This window comes from Loxodonta africana, chromosome 1 (assembly GCF_030014295.1).
Source record: "Loxodonta africana isolate mLoxAfr1 chromosome 1, mLoxAfr1.hap2, whole genome shotgun sequence".
Classification (NCBI taxonomy): domain Eukaryota; kingdom Metazoa; phylum Chordata; class Mammalia; order Proboscidea; family Elephantidae; genus Loxodonta; species Loxodonta africana.
This window is the reverse complement of record NC_087342.1, coordinates 35,069,103-35,089,473: the sequence shown is the minus strand read 5'-3', so window position 1 is coordinate 35,089,473 and position 20,371 is coordinate 35,069,103. Positions and strand designations below refer to the sequence as shown.

The 20,371-nt window shown below is 41.1% G+C and overlaps 1 protein-coding gene across 3 annotated transcripts in view; it reads left to right on the top strand.

Annotated features, from left to right (window-relative positions):
* Positions 1 to 20,371, top strand: part of USP13 (ubiquitin specific peptidase 13) — a 150,772-nt gene that overhangs the window by 85,363 nt on the left and 45,038 nt on the right. For all 3 annotated transcript variants that reach the window (XM_023551495.2, XM_003412873.4, XM_064279711.1), the window contains exons 9-10: positions 12,625 to 12,696; positions 13,055 to 13,148. In XM_023551495.2, coding sequence (XP_023407263.2) covers positions 12,625 to 12,696; positions 13,055 to 13,148 — 166 coding nt within the window. The remainder of the gene's footprint in view (positions 1 to 12,624; positions 12,697 to 13,054; positions 13,149 to 20,371) is intronic.

Sequence of the window (20,371 nt, the reverse complement as noted above, 5' to 3'; positions counted from 1 at the left end):
CCAATCAAGAAGTGGGCAAAGGATATGAACACACATTTCACTAAAGACGATATTCAGGCAGCCAACAGATACATGAGAAAATGCTCCCGATCATTAGCCATTAGAGAAATGCAAATTAAAACTACCATGAGATTCCATCTCACACCAACTAGACTGACATTAATCCAAAAAACACAAAATAATAAATGTTGGAGAGGCTGCGGAGAGATTGGAACTCTCATACACTGCTGGTGGGATTGTAAAATGGTGCAACCACTTTGGAAATCCATCTGGCATTATCTTAAACAGTTAGAAATAGAACTACCGTACAACCCAGAAATCCCGCTCCTCGGAATATACCCTAGAGATACAAGAGCCTTCACACAAACAGATATATGCACACCCATGTTTATTGCAGCTCTGTTTACAATAGCAAAAAGCTCGAAGCAACCAAGGTGTCCCTCAGCGGATGAATGGGTAAATAAATTGTGGTATATTGGGGGGCGGAGCCAAGATGGCGGACTAGGCAGACGCTACCTCGGATCCCTCTTACAACAAAGACACGGAAAAACAAGTGAATCGATCACGTACATAACAATCTACGAACCCTGAACAACAAACACAGATTTAGAGACGGAGAACGAACTAATACGGGGAAGCAGCGATTGTTTCCAGAGCCTGGAGCCAGCGTACCAGTCAGGTACGGCACAAGCACAGAGAGCTACTCCACCCCCCTGAACTAACCCCGGGAGGGGGACCAGCCGGTTCCGCGGGCGACGTGGGACGCAGCCGGTAGGAGAAGTCCCCGGGAGGCAGTGACTGGTCTTGGAGCAGAAAGAGCAGCGTCCGAGCCGGCGAACCGTCCTGCAGGGATTTGGACTGGACGCAGGTACGGCATAAACACGGAGAGTTGCTCCACCCCCCTGAACTAACCCCGGGAAGGGGACCAGCCGGGTCACGCGGGCGGCGTGGGACTCAGCCGGTAGGAGAAGTCCCCGGGAGGCAGCGACTGGTATTGGAGCGGGGAGAACAGCGTCCCAGCCAGGACACTCGGTCACGGCACAAGCACGGGGAGCTGCTCCACCCATCTGAACTAACCCCGGTAGGAGGCCCAACTGGTTCTCGGAGGCGGCACGGCCACGCGGCTGGAGGGACGAGAAGTCCCCGGGAGGCAGCCACTGATTTTGGAGTCGAGAGTGCACCGTCCCAGTAGGGGAGCCTTGACGCTGGGCATGGGGCTGGAAGCGGAGGATCTGAACGTGACTCCAGCGGGCCAGACCCCCCGGGGGCAATCTCCACACAGCCAGCACACATAGGCGATGTGCCCGCGGGAATCTCAGATATAATAGTCATTCCAAGCAAGACAAGCAACTCTGGCTATATTCTGAGGTGCTACTCTCCTATCTCTCTGTTCCCTCCCCCACCCTCCCCAGGCGGCTTCATTAACATCTGAATAGCCTGAGCCAGAGGGAGAACTCTGATAGGGATCTGACTGCATTTTTTTTTAGTGGATTTTCTGGAAAAACTAGTTTCCAGTGATGGCTCGGAGACAACAATCCATATCAAACCACTTAAAGAAGCAGACCATGACAGCTTCTCCAACCCCCCAAACAAAAGAATCAAAATCTTTCCCAAATGAAGATACAATCTTCGAATTATCAGATACAGAATATAAAAAACTAATTTACAGAATGCTTAATGATATCACAAATGAAATTAGGATAACTGCAGAAAAAGCCAAGGAACACACTGATAAAACTGTTGAAGAACTCAAAAAGATTATTCAAGAACATACTGGAAAAATTAATAAGTTGCAAGAATCCATAGAGAGACAACATGTAGAAATCCAAAAGATTAACAATAAAATAACAGAATTACAACGCACTAGGAAGTCAGAGGAGCAGACTCGAGCGATTAGAATGTAGACTGGGACATCTGGAGGACCAGGGAATCAACACCAACATAGCTGAAAAAAAATCAGATAAAAGAATTAAAAAAAATGAAGAAACCCTAAGAATTACGTGGGACTCTATCAAGAAGGATAACCTGCGGGTGATTGGAGTCCCAGAACAGGGAGGGGGGACAGAAAACACAGAGAAAATAGTTGAAGAACTCCTGACACAAAACTTCCCTGACATCATGAAAGACGAAAGGATATCTATCCAAGATGCTCATCGAACCCCATTTAAGATTGATCCAAAAAGAAAAACACCAAGACACATTATCATCAAACTCACCAAAACCAAAGATAAACAGAAAATTTTAAAAGCAGCCAGGGAGAAAAGAAAGGTTTCCTTCAAGGGAGAATCAATAAGAATAAGTTGAGACGACTCAGCAGAAACCATGCAGGCAAGAAGGGAATGGGACGACATATACAGAACACTGAAGGAGAAAAACTGCCAACCAAGGATCATATATCCAGCAAAACTCTCTCTGAAATATGAAGGCGAAATTAAGATATTTACAGACAAACACAAGTTTAGAGAATTTGCAAAAACCGAACCAAAGCTACAAGAAATACTAAAGGATATTGTTTGGTCAGAGAACCAATAATATCAGATATCAGCACAACACAAGGTCACAAAACAGAACGTCCTGATATCAACTCAAATAGGGAAATCACAAAAACAAACAAATTAAGATTAATTAAAAAAAAAACACTACACATAACAGGGAATCATGGAAGTCAATAGGTAAAAGATCACAATAATCACAAAGAGAAGGCATTGAACTGCCAGATGGAGAGTGATACAAGGCGATATAGAACAATACAAGTTAGGTTTTTACTTAGAAAAATAGGGGTAAATAATAAGGTAACCACAAAAAGGTATAACAACTCTATAACTCAAGATAAAAACCAAGAAAAACGTAACGACTCAACTAACATAAAGTCAAGCACTATGAAAATGAGGATCTCACAATTTACTAAGAAAAACGCCTCAGCACAAAAATGTATGTGGAAAAATGAAATTGTCAACAACACACATAAAAAGGCATCAAAATGACAGCACTAAAAACTTATTTATCTATAATTACCCTGAATGTAAATGGACTAAATGCACCAATAAAGAGACAGAGAGTCTCGGACTGGATAAAGAAACACGATCCATCTATATGCTGCCTACAAGAGACACACCGTAGACTTAGAGACACAAACAAACTAAAACTCAAAGGATGGAAAAAAATATATCAGGCAAACAATAAGCAAAAAAGAAGAGGAGTAGCAAAATTAATTTCTGACAAAATAGACTTTAGACTTAAATCCACCACAAAGGATAAAGAAGGACACTATATAATGATAAAAGGGACAATTGACCAGGAAGACATAACCATATTAAATATTTATGCACCCAATGACAGGGCTGCAAGATACATAAATCAAATTTTAACAGAATTGAAAAGTGAGATAGATACCTCCACAATTATAGTAGGAGACTTCAACACACCACTTTCGGAGAAGGACAGGACATCCAGTAAGAAGCTCAACAGAGACATGGAAGATCTAATTACAACAATCAACCAACTTGACCTCATTGACTTATACAGAACTCTCCACCCAACTGCTGCAAAATATACTTTTTTTTCTAGCGCACATGGAACATTCTCTAGAATAGACCACATATTAGGTCATAAAACAAACCTTTGCAGAATCCAAAACATCGAAATATTACAAAGCATCTTCTCAGACCACAAGGCAATAAAACTAGAGATCAATAACAGAAAAACTAGGGAAAAGAAATCAAATACTTGGAAAATGAACAATACCCTCCTGAAAAAAGACTGGGTTATAGAAGACATCAAGGAGGGAATAAGGAAATTCATAGAAAGCAACGAGAATGAAAATACTCCCTATCAAAACCTCTGGGACACAGCAAAAGCAGTGCTCAGAGGCCAATTTATATCAATAAATGCACACATATGAAAAGAAGAAAGAGCCAAAATTAGAGAACTGTCCCTACAACTTGAACAAATAGAAACTGAGCAACAAAAGAATCCATCAGGCACCAGAAGAAAACAAATAATAAAAATTAGAGCTGAACTAAATGAATTAGAGAACAGAAAAACAATTGAAAGAATTAACAAAGCCAAAAGCTGGTTCTTTGAAAAAATTAACAAAATTGATAAACCATTGGCTAGACTGACTAAAGAAATACAGGAAAGGAAACAAATAACCCGAATAAGAAATGAGAAGGACCACATCACAACAGAACCAAATGAAATTAAAAGAATCATTTCAGATTATTATGTAAAATTGTACTCTAACATATTTGAAAACCTAGAAGAAATAGATGAATTCCTGGAAAAACACTACCTACCTAAACTAACACATTCAGAAGTAGAACAACTAAATAGACCCATAACAAAAAAAGAGATTGAAACGGTAATCAAAAAACTCCCAACAAAAAAAAGCCCTGGCCCGGACGGCTTCACTGCAGAGTTCTACCAAACTTTCAGAGAAGAGTTAACACCACTACTACTAAAGGTATTCCAAAGCATAGAAAATGACGGAATACTACCCAACTCATTCTATGAAGCCACCATCTCCCTGTTACCAAAACCAGGTAAAGACATTACAAAAAAAGAAAATTATAGACCTATATCTCTTGTGAACATAGATGCAAAAATCCTCAACAAAATTCTAGCCAATAGAATCCAACAACACATCAAAAAAATAATTCACCCTGATCAAGTGGGATTTATACCAGGTATGCAAGGCTGGTTTAATATCAGAAAAACCATTAATGTAATCCATCACATAAATAAAACAAAAGACAAAAACCACATGATCTTATCAATTGATGCAGAAAAGGCATTTGACAAAGTCCAACACCCGTTCATGATAAAAACTCTTACCAAAATAGGAATTGAAGGAAAATTCCGCAACATAATAAAGGGCATCTATGCAAAGCCAACAGCCAATATCACTCTAAATGGAGAGAACCTGAAAGCATTTCCCTTGAGAACGGGAACCAGACAAGGATGCCCTTTATCATCGCTCTTATTCAACATCGTGTTGGAAGTCTTAGCCAGAGCAATTAGGCTAGACAAAGAAATAAAAGGTATCCGGATTGGCAAGGAAGAAGTAAAGTTATCACTATTTGCAGATGACATGATTATATACACAGAAAACCCTAAGGAATACTCTAGAAAACTACTGAAACTAATAGAAGAGTTTGGCAGAGTCTCAGGTTATAAAATAAACAAAGAAAAATCACTTGGATTCCTCTACATCAACAAAAAGAACACCGAAGAGGAAATAACCAAATCAATACCATTCACAGTAGCCCCCAAGAAGATAAGATACTTAGGAATAAATCTTACCAAGGATGTAAAAGACGTATGCAAAGAAAACTACAAAGCTCTACTACAAGAAATTCAAAAGGACATGCTTAAGTGGAAAAACATACCCTGCTCATGGATAGGAAGACTTAACATAGTAAAAATGTCTATTCTACCAAAAGCCATCTATACATTTAACGCACTTCCGATCCAAATTCCAATGTCATATTTTAAGGGGATAGAGAAACAAATCACCAATTTCATATGGAAGGGAAAGAAGCCCCAGATAAGCAAAGCACTACTGAAAAAGAAGAAGAAAGTGGGAGGCCTCACCTTACCTGACTTCAGAACCTATTATACAGCCACAGTAGTCAAAACAGCCTGGTATTGGTACAACAACAGACACATAGACCAATGGAACAGAATTGAGAACCCAGACATAGATCCATCCACGTATGAGCAGCTGATATTTGACAAAGGACCAGTGTCAATTAACTGGGGAAAAAATAGCCTTTTTAACAAATGGTGCTGGGATAACCGGATATCCATTTGCAAAAAAATGAAACAGGACCCATACCTCACACCATGCACAAAAACTAACTCCAAGTGGATCAAAGACCTAAACATAAAGACTAAAACGATAAAGATCATGGAAGAAAAAATTGGGACAACCCTAGGAGCCCTAATACAAGGTATAAACATAATACAAAACATTACCAAAAATGATGAAGAGAAACCCGATAACTGGGAGCTCCTAAAAATCAAACACCTATGCTCATCTAAAGACTTCTCCAAAAGAGTAAAAAGACCACCTACAGATTGGGAAAGAATTTTCAGCTATGACATCTCAGACCAGCGCCTGATCTCTAAAATCTACATGATTCTGTCAAAACTCAACCACAAAAAGACAAACAACCCAATCAAGAAGTGGGCAAAGGATATGAACACACATTTCACTAAAGAAGATATTCAGGCAGCCAACAGATACATGAGAAAATGCTCCCGATCATTAGCCATTAGAGAAATGCAGATTAAAACTACGATGAGATTCCATCTCACACCGGCAAGGCTGGCATTAATCCAAAAAACACAAAATAATAAATGTTGGAGAGGCTGCGGAGAGATTGGAACTCTCATACACTGCTGGTGGGAATGTAAAATGGTACAACCACTTTGGAAATCTATCTGGCGTTATCTTAAACAGTTAGAAATAGAACTACCGTACAGACCAGAAATCCCACTCCTAGGAATATACGCTAGAGATACAAGAGCCTTCATACAAACAGATATATGCACACCCATGTTTATTGCAGCTCTGTTTACAATAGCAAAAAGTTGGAAGCAACCAAGGTGTCCCTCAGCGGATGAACGGTTAAATAAATTGTGGTATATTCACACAATGGAATACTACGCATCGATAAAGAACAGTGACGAATCTTTGAAACATTTCATAACATGGAGGAACCTGGAAGGCATTATGCTGAGCGAAATGAGTCAGAGGCAAAAGGACAAATATTGTATAAGACCAGTATTATAAGATCTTGAGAAATAGTAAACCTGAGAAGAACACATACTTTTGTGGTTACGAGGGGGGGAGGGAGGGAGGGTGGGAAAGGGTTTTTTATTGATTAATCAGTAGATAAGAACTGCTTTAGGTGAAGGGAAAGACAACACTCAATACATGGAAGGTCAGCTCAATTGGACTGGACCAAAAGCAGTTTCCGGGATAAAATGAATGCTTCAAAGGTCAGCGGAGCAAGCGCGGGGGTCTGGGAAACATGGTTTGCGGGGACTTCTAAGTCAATTGGCAAAATAATTCTATTATGAAATCATTCTGCATCCCACTTTGAAATGTGGCGTCTGGGGTCTTAAATGCTAACAAGCGGCCATCTAAGATGCAGCAATTGGTCTCAACCCACCTGGAGCAAAGGAAAATGAAGAACACCAAGGCCACACAACAACTAAGAGCCCAAGAGACAGAAAGGGCCACATGAACCAGAGACCTACGTCATCCCGAGACCAGAAGAACTAGTTGGTGCCCGGCCACAATTGATGACTGCCCTGACAGGGAGCACAGCAGAGGACCCCTGAGGGAGCAGGAGATCAGTGGGATACAGACCCCAAATTCTCATAAAAAGACCAAACTTAATGGTCTGACTGAGACTGGAGGAATCCCGATGGCCATGCTCCTCAGACCTTCTGTTGACACAGGAGAGGAACCATCCCCGAAGACAACTCATCAGAAATGAAAGGGACTGGTCAGTGGGTGGGAGAGAGATGCTGGTGAAGAGTGAGCTAATTATATCAGGTGGACACTTGAGATTGTGTTGGCAACTCTTGTCTGGAGGGGGGATGGGAGCATAGAGAGAGAGGGAAGCAGGCAAAATTGTCAAGAAAGGAGAGACTGAAAGGGCTGACTCAAGAGGGGGAGAGCAAGTGGGAGTAGGGAGTGAGATGTATGTAAACTTATATGTGACAGACTGATTGGATTTGTAAATGTTCACTTGAAGCTTAATAAAAGTTATTAAAAAAATTGTGGTATATTCACACAATGGAATACTACGCATCGATAAAGAACAGTGACGAATCTCTGAAACATTTCATAACATGGAGGAAGCTGGAAGCCATTATGCTGAGCGAAATGAGTCAGTTGCAAAAGGACAAATATTGTATAAGACCACTATTATAAGATCTTGAGAAATAGTATAAACTGAGAAGAACACATACTTTTGTGGTTACAAAGGGGGGAGGGAGGGAGGGAGGGAGAGGGTTTTTTATTGATCAATTAGTAGATAAGAACTGCTTTGGGTGAAGGGAAAGACAACACTCAATACAAGGAAGGTCAGCCCAATTGGACTGGACTAAAAGCAAAGAGGTTTCTGGGATAAAATGAAAGCTTCAAAGGTCAGCAGAGCAGGGGCTGGGGTCTGGGGAACATGGTTTGAGGGGACTTCTAAGTCAATGGGCAAAACAATTCTATTATGAAAACATTCTGCATCCCACTTTGAAATGTGGCGTCTGGGGTCCTAAATGCCAACAAGTGGCCATCTAAGATACATCAGTTGGTCTCAACCCACCTGGAACAAAGGCAAAGGAAGAACACCAAGGTGACACGACAACTAAGAACCCAAGAGACAGAAAGGGCCACATGAACCAGAGACCTACATTATCCTGAGACCAGAAGAACTAGTTGGTGCCCGGCCACAATCGATGTCTGCCCTGTCAGGGAGCACAACAGACAACTCCTGAGGGAGCAGGAGACCAATGGGATACAGACCCCATATTCTCATAAAAAGACCATACTTAATGGTATGACTGCGACTAGAGGAATCCCGGAGGCAATGCTCCCCAGACCTTCTGATGGCACAGGACAGGAACCATCCCCGAAGACAACTCATCAGGCATGAAAAGGACTGGTCAGCGGGGAGGGGGAGAGAGATGCTGATGAAGAGTGAGCTAATTAAATCAGGTGGACACTGGAGAGTGTGTTGGCAACTCTTGAGTGGAGGGGGGACGGGAAGATAGAGAGAGAGGGAAGACGGCAAAATTGTCTCGAAAGGAGAGACTGAAAGGGCTGACTCAATAGGGGGAGAGCAAGTGGGAGAAGGGAGTAAGGTGTATGTAAACTTACATGTGACAGACTGATTGGAATGGTAAGTGTTCACTTGAAGCTTAATAAAAATTAATTAAAAAAAAAAAACTTTCAAGTAGTCTTTTGTAGCAGATTTGCCCAATGCAAAAGTCGTTTGATTTCTTGACCGCTGCTTCCATGCCCTTTGATGGTAGATCCAAGTAAAATGAAATCCTTGACAACTTCAATCTTTTCTCCATTTATCATGATGTTGCTTATTGGTCCAGTTGTGAGAATTTTTGTTTCTTTATGTTGAGGGGTAATCCATAGTGAAAGCTGTAGACTTTGATCTTCATGAGCAAGTGCTTCAAGTCCTCTTCCCTTTTAGCAAGCAAGGTTGTGTCATTTATGTAATGAAGGTTGTTAGTGAGTCTTCCTCCAATCCTGATGCCCTGTTCTTCATATAGTCCAGCTTCTTGGATTATTTGCTCAACATACAGATTAATAAGTATGGTGAAAGGATGTAGCCCTGATGAACACCTTTTCTGATTTTAAACCACCCAGTATCTCCTTGTTCTGTACGAACAACTGCCTCTTGATCTATGTACAAGTTCCTTATGAGCACAATTAAGTGTTCTGGAATTCTCACTCTTCTCAGTGTTATTTGTTATGGTGCATGCAGTTGAATGCTTTTGCATAGTCAATGAAACACAGGTTAAACATCTTTCTGATATTCTCTGCATTCAGCCAAGATCCATCTGACATCAGCAATGATACAAACACAAGCAATTTACTAGTCACATTCATTCTCAATTTTTTCATTCTTTGACCAAATATCGCTGGACTGAATTATGTGCTCTTCATGTCCCTTGCTCCCTGGTAGGTCTAACTCAGTGGATGTAGGTCCAGAAGCAGTGTCTCCATTCAGTAAGTAGAAAGAGTGACTCAGAAAAATTAAACGACTTAAGCAAAAACAGTATGTAATTCTTATTCTTTGATACTCTACCTGCTACCTGAACCCAGTTTACATTCCGAAATAAGTTTGATGAGGATTGAATTTGAATGAATTGGTGTGCACATTGATGACAACCATGATGAATAGTCAGCAAAGCTGCATTTTTTCTTTGTGAATCACTAGATGACAAACAGAAGATATAATATGTACTTTTAAAATTATCTATCATTTTAATTGAATTCTGTTGTAATGGAGAATATTTCTTGTAGGTTAGAAAAAGAAATTCGTTAGTAAAATGGACTTTTCTGACATGCCTTTTAACTCTTCTTTTCTCTACCAATTTTATCGAGAAACATAAGTCTTTTTCACTAACGTTCATTTTCCTTGTCAGGTTTGTGTTTTCTCATTTGGAGATATAATAAAGATGGGCTCATAAGAGAGATAATGAGCTCATCACATTGTGTATTATATTAAGAGTTCTTTCGTGTGGCTGCTGACTTAGAAAATAATTTGATTCCAGAATTTTGTTTATCTTCTGTTTGGCTCTTGGTCCTTTAGAAAATTTCTAGATGTAGTTGTTGGCTTAGTGCCACCACGTTGAAAAGGCATTTGAATTGGACTGATCCAGAGAAGGGCCCTGTTAATTTTGATATAGGTACATAAACTGAAATAGAAAATCTGAGCGTGTGAACAGCAGGTGCCTAGTAGCGGAGAGGTTGTATCAGATAGAGACGATTATTAATTACTAGTGCTGTCTGCTAGGGCTTTGTTGCAATAATGCCTTTTCTCTTGGGTTACAGGTAATCTCTTGGTTTCTAGAATTGGTTGCTTGTATGATTCCATATATGGATTTACTCATTCAATAAATACTTATTTCATGCCAGATGCGGTTCTAGTGCATCTACCTTTATGGAGATGACATTCTAGTGTGAAATGCAGGTAATAAAAAGAAGAAAAATAAATTATATCATTGCTCGACTCGATGGCACTGGGTTGCTGGCTTGGTCATTGCGAATAGTGATGCATGCTAAGAAAAACGTCAGCCAGGGCCAGGTGATAGGGAGTTATGGAATGGTGGGGAGTGGGCCTTGCTTTTGTTAAGTGTCTGAGGAGATGACTTTTAAACAGACTTGACGAGGAGCTGCCGCCGAGCAGGTCATAACATCCTAGGGCAGACACCAATGTCACTATCCTGAACTAGGAGTGAGCTTGGTGTGCTCTGAGGCAGCTAGCAGGGGCTGGGGCCATGTGGGCTGGGTGAGGGTGGTGGGAGATAAGGCCAGAGAAGCAGGCAGGGCAGGGCTCATGGAGGGCCAGAGAAAGGGATCTACTTCTTGATTCTTCTTCCTAGAGCTTGCAGGCTCAGAGAGTCAAGACTGAAGGGTGAAATAACGAACAGCACAAAGTAGAGGATGTGAAATAGGAAATGAATTTAAGATGTGAATGGAAAGATTGTGTTGAGACTAGAGAGAGGTGTTGTGTCAGGATGAACTGTTTAGAAGGTGAATTTCAGACCCTTCACAGGGGACAGTGGATAGGCAGGTACAGCCAGCAGAGTGGTCAGAGCCCAGCTCTGGAGCCAGGCTGGCTGGGTCCACTCTGGGCTTCATCACTCAAAACTTGGGTGGCTTTGGGGGAGATACCTAATGAATTTGTACCCCGATTTCCCTCTTAAATGGGGTTAATGATCATAACACCTTCCTCATATTCCTTCATATAATGAAGACCCCTACTAAAGGAAGTCCTTAAGAAATAGTAGCCATTACTATTATTACAGGCAGTCCCGGACCTACGAAGGGGTTATGTTCTGATGACTACTCCATTGTAAATTTGGTTCTGACAAAAAAGATCAAATACTTTTTTTTTTTTTAGTTTTCATTATTATTGTCTTTTATTATCAGTATCTTTATAAATCCGATCTTTATTTTTCTCTGGGAGTTGGGAACATTACGTCTGAGAATGATTACTTCAGCAAATTACAAGCTGTAACATTGTATGTAGCACATATTACTAATGATAAGATGTATGGGGAAAAAAACACACAAGACAACAGAAGGTCATATGTTCACTGTATCATAATTTGGATACACTGTAAATTGGGGACTGCCTATAGTATCCATTTTAAGATTACTGGAACAATTCCTAACCTAACCTTTTTTTAAGTTGTGGTACAAATATATATAATAAAACACTTGCCAATTCAACAATTTTTACATGTATTGTTCAGGGACATTGAATACATTCTTCATGTTGTGCAACCATTATCACTATCCTTTTCTGAATTATTCCACCATCATACATAAACTCAGGGCCCCCTAAACAGTATACTGTTTGCTTTTGAAGTAGCAATTGTGATGCCACAAGTCAGTGGTTCTCAACTGTGGCTACATGTTAGACTCACTTGGGGAACTTTTAAAAGAGTCCAAAATGGCAGACCCCAATCTTGATCAATAAAGTCAGAATATCCTTGGGTGGTGCCAATGGTTAATGCACTTGGCTGCTTCCTGATAAGTTGGCAGTTCGAGTTCACCTATAGGTGCCTGGGAAGAAAGGCCTGGTGATCTACTTGATGGCAACTAATTTTGGCGGGGGGAGCGAGTGGGGGCGTTGGTATTTAAAAAAAAACTTTAGTTGATTCTAAAGATGCGGTCATGGTTGAGAACCCCTGAGAAAAGAATAAGCATTTTAGGGAGGTCCAGGATCTCTGGAAAAACTTTTCTTCAGGTGGATAGTTTTATTTTGACACAAAAGCAAGGCGGTCTCAGTGAGAATGAGGGCTTATTTTGGTTCTGTTCTCCTCTCAGTTCCTATGTTTTGACTGTCACTTCTCATCTTCTAGGTATGTAGGAAACCTTCCAAGAATATTTGACTACTCTCCTTTAGATCCAACGCAGGATTTCAACACACAGATGTAAGTGCCAGATGGTTTTTTTTTTTTTTTTTTTAAAGAATCCACTAAAGCATTCATAGTAATTATCTCTGGTTTGCAGAATTAAAGACAATTCTCTTTTCTGTGTTTTTTGAAAAGTTTTCTAAAATGAGCATGTGTTACTTTAACAAGAAGAAATTAATAAAGTTATCTTCAAAGTGCTGAGGAAAATTTGAAAAATTTCAGAATCAAATAAATGAAACCAGTTATTTGTGAGTCATCGAGATAAATGTTCTACCTAAAAGCAGCTGTACTTACTGAAATTCATAAACAATGCTAACATCTCTAAGGAAAAAAAAAAAAACAATGACCTGTTTGTTTGTTTCTCCCTGCTGTCCAGGACTAAGTTAGGACACGGCCTTCTCTCAGGCCAGTATTCAAAACCGCCAGTGAAATCTGAGCTCATTGAACAGGTGATTAAAGAGGATCACAAGGTGGGTGTCAGAGTGTTTGCCGTGTTGACATACAGGCAGGAGGGACCTTTATCAGACAAAACGTGGGTTTCCTATGATTTGGCAAATGGCGGCAGTAAGTTTAGCAAGCTTCTGGAATAACTGTTTCCTTTCAGAATCTAGGGTGTCTGTCTGCATACTCTTAAAAATTGTGGTAAGGAATAACCAAGGTCAGGGTTTCTAGTGACAGCTGCCTCATGGATTATACGTGTGTGCCATCATTGTTGATCTTCAGAAACAATATCCTTTATAAAATAGAGTTGAGATGGAAGGAACAAACCTTATGAAAATATAAACTTCCTCCTCTCAGTAACACAATCTCATCTTGCCCCCTGTAGTGTCTTTTTCCTCCTAAGCCTCAACCTTGTTTGCTAGTGTTTCTCAAGGGGCTGCTTGGTAAAAAACACCACCACAGATTCCTCAGCCCCTTCCCAGGGCTGAGGATTCAGAATTCTGGGATGGGCTGGAGAATCCTCATTTTTGGTATGCTGCTACCTGGGGGGTTTTTAAGCACACTCAAGTATGAGAAGCTCGGTTGGGCCTTAGGTCCCTATTAATCGATGGAGTCATTGAAAGACAGGCTCTCTTAGTTACCCAGTGTTGCTGTAACAGACATACCACAAGTAGGTGGCTTTAAAGGACAGAAATTAATTTTCTTACAGTTCTGGAGATCCATCAGGATCTTGTGTGTCAACCCCTTCCTTGTTTGTAGCCCTGGGTTGTCCTTGGTTCCTTGATGATTTTCACGTGGATCTGTCTTCCTCTGTTTGTGCTCACTTGTCTCTGTGTCTGTGCTGCCCTTTATATAACTCACAAGGGATTAGATTTAGGATCCACCCTGTACCAGTATGACTGCCACTGATGATTGATTACATTAGGTTACAGTATGGAAGGTGACCACATTACATTACATTAACAGATATATTAAAAAAGAAAACAAAAAGCAAAACCAAACCCACTGCTGTTAAGTGAACTCCAACTCATAGGGACCCTATAGAACAGAGTAGAACTGTCCCATGGGATTTCCAAAGCCCTTGGAGTTCGGCAGTGCACAGCTTATATGGCTTCTCCAGTACTGGCTCTGCCTTCTGAGTACCGGAGCTTGACATAGTGGCAGGGTCTGTCCTGTTTTTCATGTGTCTGATCTCTGTGCTTGGATCTTGAGTCAGTCATGCTTTACTGATACTTGCAGACTGAGGGCAAGAATCGAAAGTGAATAAACTCCTGTTCATAATGAAGCCAGCTGTTGAGGAAGTGGGGCAGACAGGAGAAGGGAGATTATGAGGGGCATGTAGAGTGGCCCTGTTTGGGGGAGGCAGGTTGTGGGTAAGGTGAGGGGGAGTCAACATGTTTCAGAACGATGTAGGAAGAACTTAAGTTCTCAGGTTGCTGTGCTACCAGCATTATAGGCAAGGAGTTCCTCATCCACCAGAGGCTGGAAGACCCTCACAGGGAGGCAATCGTGGAGACTAGCAGGTGTAGGGCTGGAGTGGGGCGTTACCCAGGCTTTTTCTGCCTCGGAGCTCCTATGAAACTTTGAAGAGGTGATGGTGAAAAAATTTGGTCCAATACAGGGAACTCGGGCTGGAAAGGGGGAGCATGTTGTCACATTGTGGGGATTGCAACCAATGTCACAAAACAACTTGTGTATAAATTTTTTGAATGAGAAACTAACTTGAGCTGTAAACTTTCACCTAAAGCACAGTAAAAAGAAAAAAGAAAAAAAAAACCTTGGTCTAAAATGTTGTTTTGGTTGCATCTATCCTGGGTTTTCATCCAGGCTGTGTCACTTCTTGGGTAGTTCTCCTCTTGGGACAGACTGGAGCTCAGGAGCTTGGCTGCCTCTCTGGGCTCAGCCACTAAGGAGCCATGTGACCGTGGACAAGTCACTTAAACTTCCTCTTTTTAAATTGATATATATTTCACGTATTATAGCATTCACCAATTTAAAAGTATACAATTAAGTGGTTTTTTGCGTATCTGCAAGACTGTGCAACTGTCACCACAACCTAATTCTAGAATGTTTTCATCACTCCCAGAAGAAACCCCGTACCCACTAGTAGTCATTCCCCATTCATCCTTCTCCCAGCCCCTGGCAGCCACGCATTTTCTTTCTGTCTCTGTGGTCTTGCCTATTCGGGACATTTCCACTTAACCTCTCCTGACCTCAGCAATCTGGTCTGGGTGATTGTTGTGAATGTTTCAAATATGAGGATCCCCTTTCTAATGTAAATAAGATCTGTATCATTGCATGATCATTGTGCTTTGGAATCTCCTCATTTGAGAAAATGTGATATGAAATCATTCATTTAGTGATGTTTGGCAGTAAAATTTTGCCCTTAGAAAAAAGTAGTTCTTGTATGAGCAAGACGTATTATTCAGTCAACAAACAATGCCTGCTGCAGCTGCCCATTGGTTCTCTCTCCCGTTGGATTTAGTGACCATCGTACAGTAGCTCTGTAGATCTCCAGAGGCCTGAGGCTTACCGGTGGGACACACTACTTTGTCTAGGTCAGGGCATGTAACCTGGCGGCACTTGGGCCATATCTGGCCCGCAGGTGTGTATTGGTTGGCCCACACAGAAACATCTGAATTTCCGGCTTTCCATGAACAATCAGAACCTCTGCCAATACCAGGCTCACGATAGCGATTGGTGGGAGCCAATTAGCCGCCCTCCCTTTACACAAACCATAGTCTCTCTTTACACAGGACACACAGTTCCCAGCAGGCCTCAGTTGCTTTCTGACTTACAGCCTCGCTGGTGCTCTGGCTATTTGGGTTTGTGACCCTTGATCTAGGTGTTTTGTAAAATCCTTTCTGGCTCTGAGGATCATCATCTAGTGATCAGTGTCATCAGTGGTGCAATGTGTACTTGGCCGCGGTGGGGAGGGTCCATCCACCTGGGTGGGAAGCGAGTGAGCATTTGGTCCAAGCACCAATAAGCTTCTTTTAACATTCAAAATAGAGCTTGAAATGACCATATGATTTTCTTTCTGGCCCTGGGGTTGTCAGTTTCAAGCTGTTATTCTAACAGACGAGTAATTCATAGCAAAAATCTCCACTTCCCTTGACAGGGGAGGGAATCACTTTCTGAAGCATCAGGACTTTTTCTGGTTGGTTTCTGAGGAACCAATTTTTAAGAATCTTCCTTCTCTCAGGTGTCAGGTACCCTTTGGCCAGATGGTTTTGCCTCAGGCTTCTGATGCTTGTGACTTGTAGCTGAGCCTGAGATGGCCCAAGAGAGGAAGGAAGACATGCTGAAGCAGTGAGGGGATAGATTTTAAGAGGAATATGTAGCAGAGGGGAGAGGGCATGAGAGATGGGGCAGAGGCATGTGGCAGAAATAGCTTTTTACAGAGCCAGCACCAAAAAAGATACTAATAACTAGCATTCAAAAAAACAGAAACAAAAATCCATTGCCATCAAGTAAATTCTGACTCATAGCGACTCTATAGGACAGAGTAGAACTGCCCCATAGGGTTTCCAGGGAGTAGCTAGTGGATTTGAACTGCCGACCTTTTTGTTAGCAGCCAAGCTTTTAATCACTGAGCCACCAGGGTTCCCAGTTACATAGTGCTTAATAAGAGCAAGGATCTTGAGGTATGTTCTCTGATGTAGAAACTGATGCACAGAAACCTTGCCCAAAGTTACAAAGTGGATGAGTTGCAGAGCTGGGATTTAACCAGGCAGTCTGGCTCCTGAGTCTGCTTCCAGCCACTCTGCTGCCTCCCTAGCAGCTGTTCCAGCTCGTGTGTCAGGCTCCCAGTGCCTCATATGTGGGTAGTGGTTGGTGGGTGACAAGGGCGACGTTTGAAATTTTCATAATTACCAGATAGCCTGGGAACATGCGTTTCTCACCTCTATCCATATTTGTGTCTATTGCAAAGAAAGGTGATCCAACAAAATGTAAAAATTTTCACACAATATCAATAATATCACACACAAGTAAAATTTTGCTGAGGATAATTAAAAAGTGGGTACACAGTACATCCACAGGAAACTGCCAGAAATTCAAGCCAGATTCAGAAGAGAATGTGGAATGAGGGATATCATCGCTGATGTCAGAAGGATCTTGGCTGAGAGCAGAGAATACCAGAAGGATGTTTACCTGTGTTTTATTGGCTATGCAAAGGCATTTGATTGAGTGAATCATAACAAATTATGGATAACATTGAGAAGAATGGGAATTCCAGAACACTTACTTGTGCTCGTGAGGAATCTGTACTTAGACCAAGAAGCAGTCATTTGAACAGAACAAGGGGATACTGTGTGGTTTAAAATCTGGAAAGGTGTGTATTGTACCCTTTCACTATACTTACTCAATCTGTATGCTGAGCAAATAATCCGAGAAGCTGAACTATATGACGAAGAACAGGGCATCAGGGTTGAAGGAAGACATATTAACAACCTGTGTTATGCAGATGACACAACCTTGCTTGCTGAAAGTGAAGAGGACTCGAAGCACTTACTGATGGTGATCTAAGACTGCAGCCTTCAGTATGGATTATGCCTCAACATAAAGAAAACAAAAATCCTCACAACTGGACCAATAAGCAACATTGTGATAAACGGAGACTATATTGAAGTTGTCAAGGATTTCATTTTACTTGGATCCACAATCAACGTATTGTATTGGGCAAATCTCTGCAAAGGACTTCTTCTAAAGTGTTAAAAAGCAAAGGTGTCACTTTGAGGACTAAGCTGTGCCTGACCAAGCCATGGTATTTTCAATCACCTCATATGCATGCAAAAGCTGGACAATGAATAAGGAAGACCAAAGAATTGATGCCTTTGAATTATGGTGTTGGCAAAGAATACTGAATGTACCATAGACTGCCAGAAAAATGAAAAAATCTGTCTTGAAAGAAGTACAACCAGAATACTCCTTAGAAGGAAAGGTGGCGAGACTTCATCTCATGTACTTGGGACATGTTATCAGAAGGGACCAGTCCCTGAAGAAGGACATCATGGTTGGTAAAGTACAGGGTCACCAAAAAAGAGGAAAACCCTCAACGAGATGGCTCCAACAATGGGCTCAAGTATAGCAACGATTGTGAGGATGGCACAGGACTGGGCAGTGTTTCGTTCTGTTTTACGTAGGGTGAGAGGGTGACTATGAGTCAGAGGCAACTTGACAACATGTAACAAGAAATAACAACATCTTTGTTCTTAGATCATTTCTAGAATATGTACTTCCTGATAGTAAATTGTTCTGCTACAGATCAAGGTGAAATCTAGGTTTTATATATGCATGTTTAACAAACATTTTCATCTCTAAAAAGATTTACGGTATTTTTTTGGACACTTCCAGCTTTTTAAAAATTTGTTGAATTGATTTTTTAAAAATTTCATTGTGAATAGAACTACCATACAACCCAGAAATCCCACTCCTCAGAATATACCCTAGAGAAATAAGAGCCTTTACACGAACAGATATATGCACACCCACGTTTATTGCAGCACTGTTTACAATAGCAAAAAGCTGGAAGCAACCAAGGTGTCCCTCAACGGATGAATGGTTAAATAAATTATGGTATATTCACACAATGGAATACTACGCATTGATAAAGAACAGTGACAAATCTGTGAAATATTTCATAACATGGAGGAATCTGTAAGGCATTATGCTGAGTGAAATTAGATGCAAAAGGACAAATATTGTATAAGACCACTATTAGAAGATCTTGAGAAATAGTTTAAACTGAGAAGAACACATTCTTTTGTGGTTATGAGACGGGGGGAGGGGAGGGAGGGAGGGTGGGAGAGAGTTATTTGCTGATTAGTTAATAGAAAAGAACTGCTTTAGGTGAAGGGAAGGACAATACTCAATACAGGGAAAGTCAGCTCAACTGGACTGGACCAAAAGCAAAGAAGTTTCTGGAATAAACTGAATGCTTCAAAGGTCAGCGGAGCAAGGGCGGGGGTTTGGGGACTATGGCTTAAGGGGACTTCTAAGTCAATTGGCAAAATAATTCTGTTATGAAAACATTCTGCATCCCACTTTGAAATGTGGCGTCTGGGGTCTTAAATGCTAACAAGCGGCCAACTGAGATGCATCAATTGGTCTCAACCCACCTGGATCAAAGGAGAATGAAGGACACCAAGCTCACACGACAACTATGAGCCCAAGAGACAGAAAGGGCCACATGAACTAGAGACTTACATCATCCTGAGACCAGAAGAACTAGATGGTGCCTGGCCACAACCGATGACTGCCCTGACAGGGAGCACAACAGAGAACCCCTGAGGGAGCAGGAGAACAGTGGGATGCAGACCCCAAATTCTCATAAAAAGACCAGACTTAATGATCTGACTGAGACTAGAAGAACCCCGGCAGTCATGGTCCCCAAACCTTCTGTTGGCCCAGGATAGGAACCATTCCTGAAGGCAACTCATCAGACATGGAAGGGACTGGACAATGGGTAGGAGAGAGATGCTGATGAAGAGTGAGCTACTTGTATCAGGTGGACACCTGAGACTGTGTTGTCATCTCCTGTCTGGAGGGGAGATAAGAGGGTAGAGAGGGTTAGAAACTGGCAAAACGGTCATGAAAGGAGAGACTGGAAGGAGGGAGCAGGCTCACTTATTAGGGGGAGAGTAAATGGGAGTATGTAGTAAGGTGTATATAAGCTTATATGTGACAGACTGACTTGATTTGTAAACTCTCACTTAAAGCACAATAAAAATTATTTAAAAAAAATCCATTGTGGTGAATATATATAAGAAAATATTTGCCATTTTAACCATTTTTAGGTGGACAATTCTGTGACGTTATTGTTGAATTGATTTTAAAAACTTAATTGCATTTGTAATACATTAGCCTTTCTTCCTATGAAAGAACTTCAAAAAGTGTTTTCCTGATATTTATTCATTCTAAGGCAGTGCTTCCAAAAATTTTAAGGCTGAATACTCCTTATTTTATTTCTCCTTCTCAATATCACTTTTTAAACATTTCTGTGCTCCGAAAAAACTGCATTTCTTAAGTGACAATTCACTTGAGTTCCCATTCAAATAAATCGTTGAGACACAATTGCAGCTCTCAGCTTTTGTTCAATGCGGGATAACCAGTGTCGTACTTTGAGGTGGTGTAATTTTAGCTCCAAGTGTAAAAACTTTGTTTTTGTTAACCTCCATTCTCTTATGTTGGGCAAATGTAAAATCTCTAATTCACCTTTTGAAATATGAAAAATTGCTTGGGAAATGTC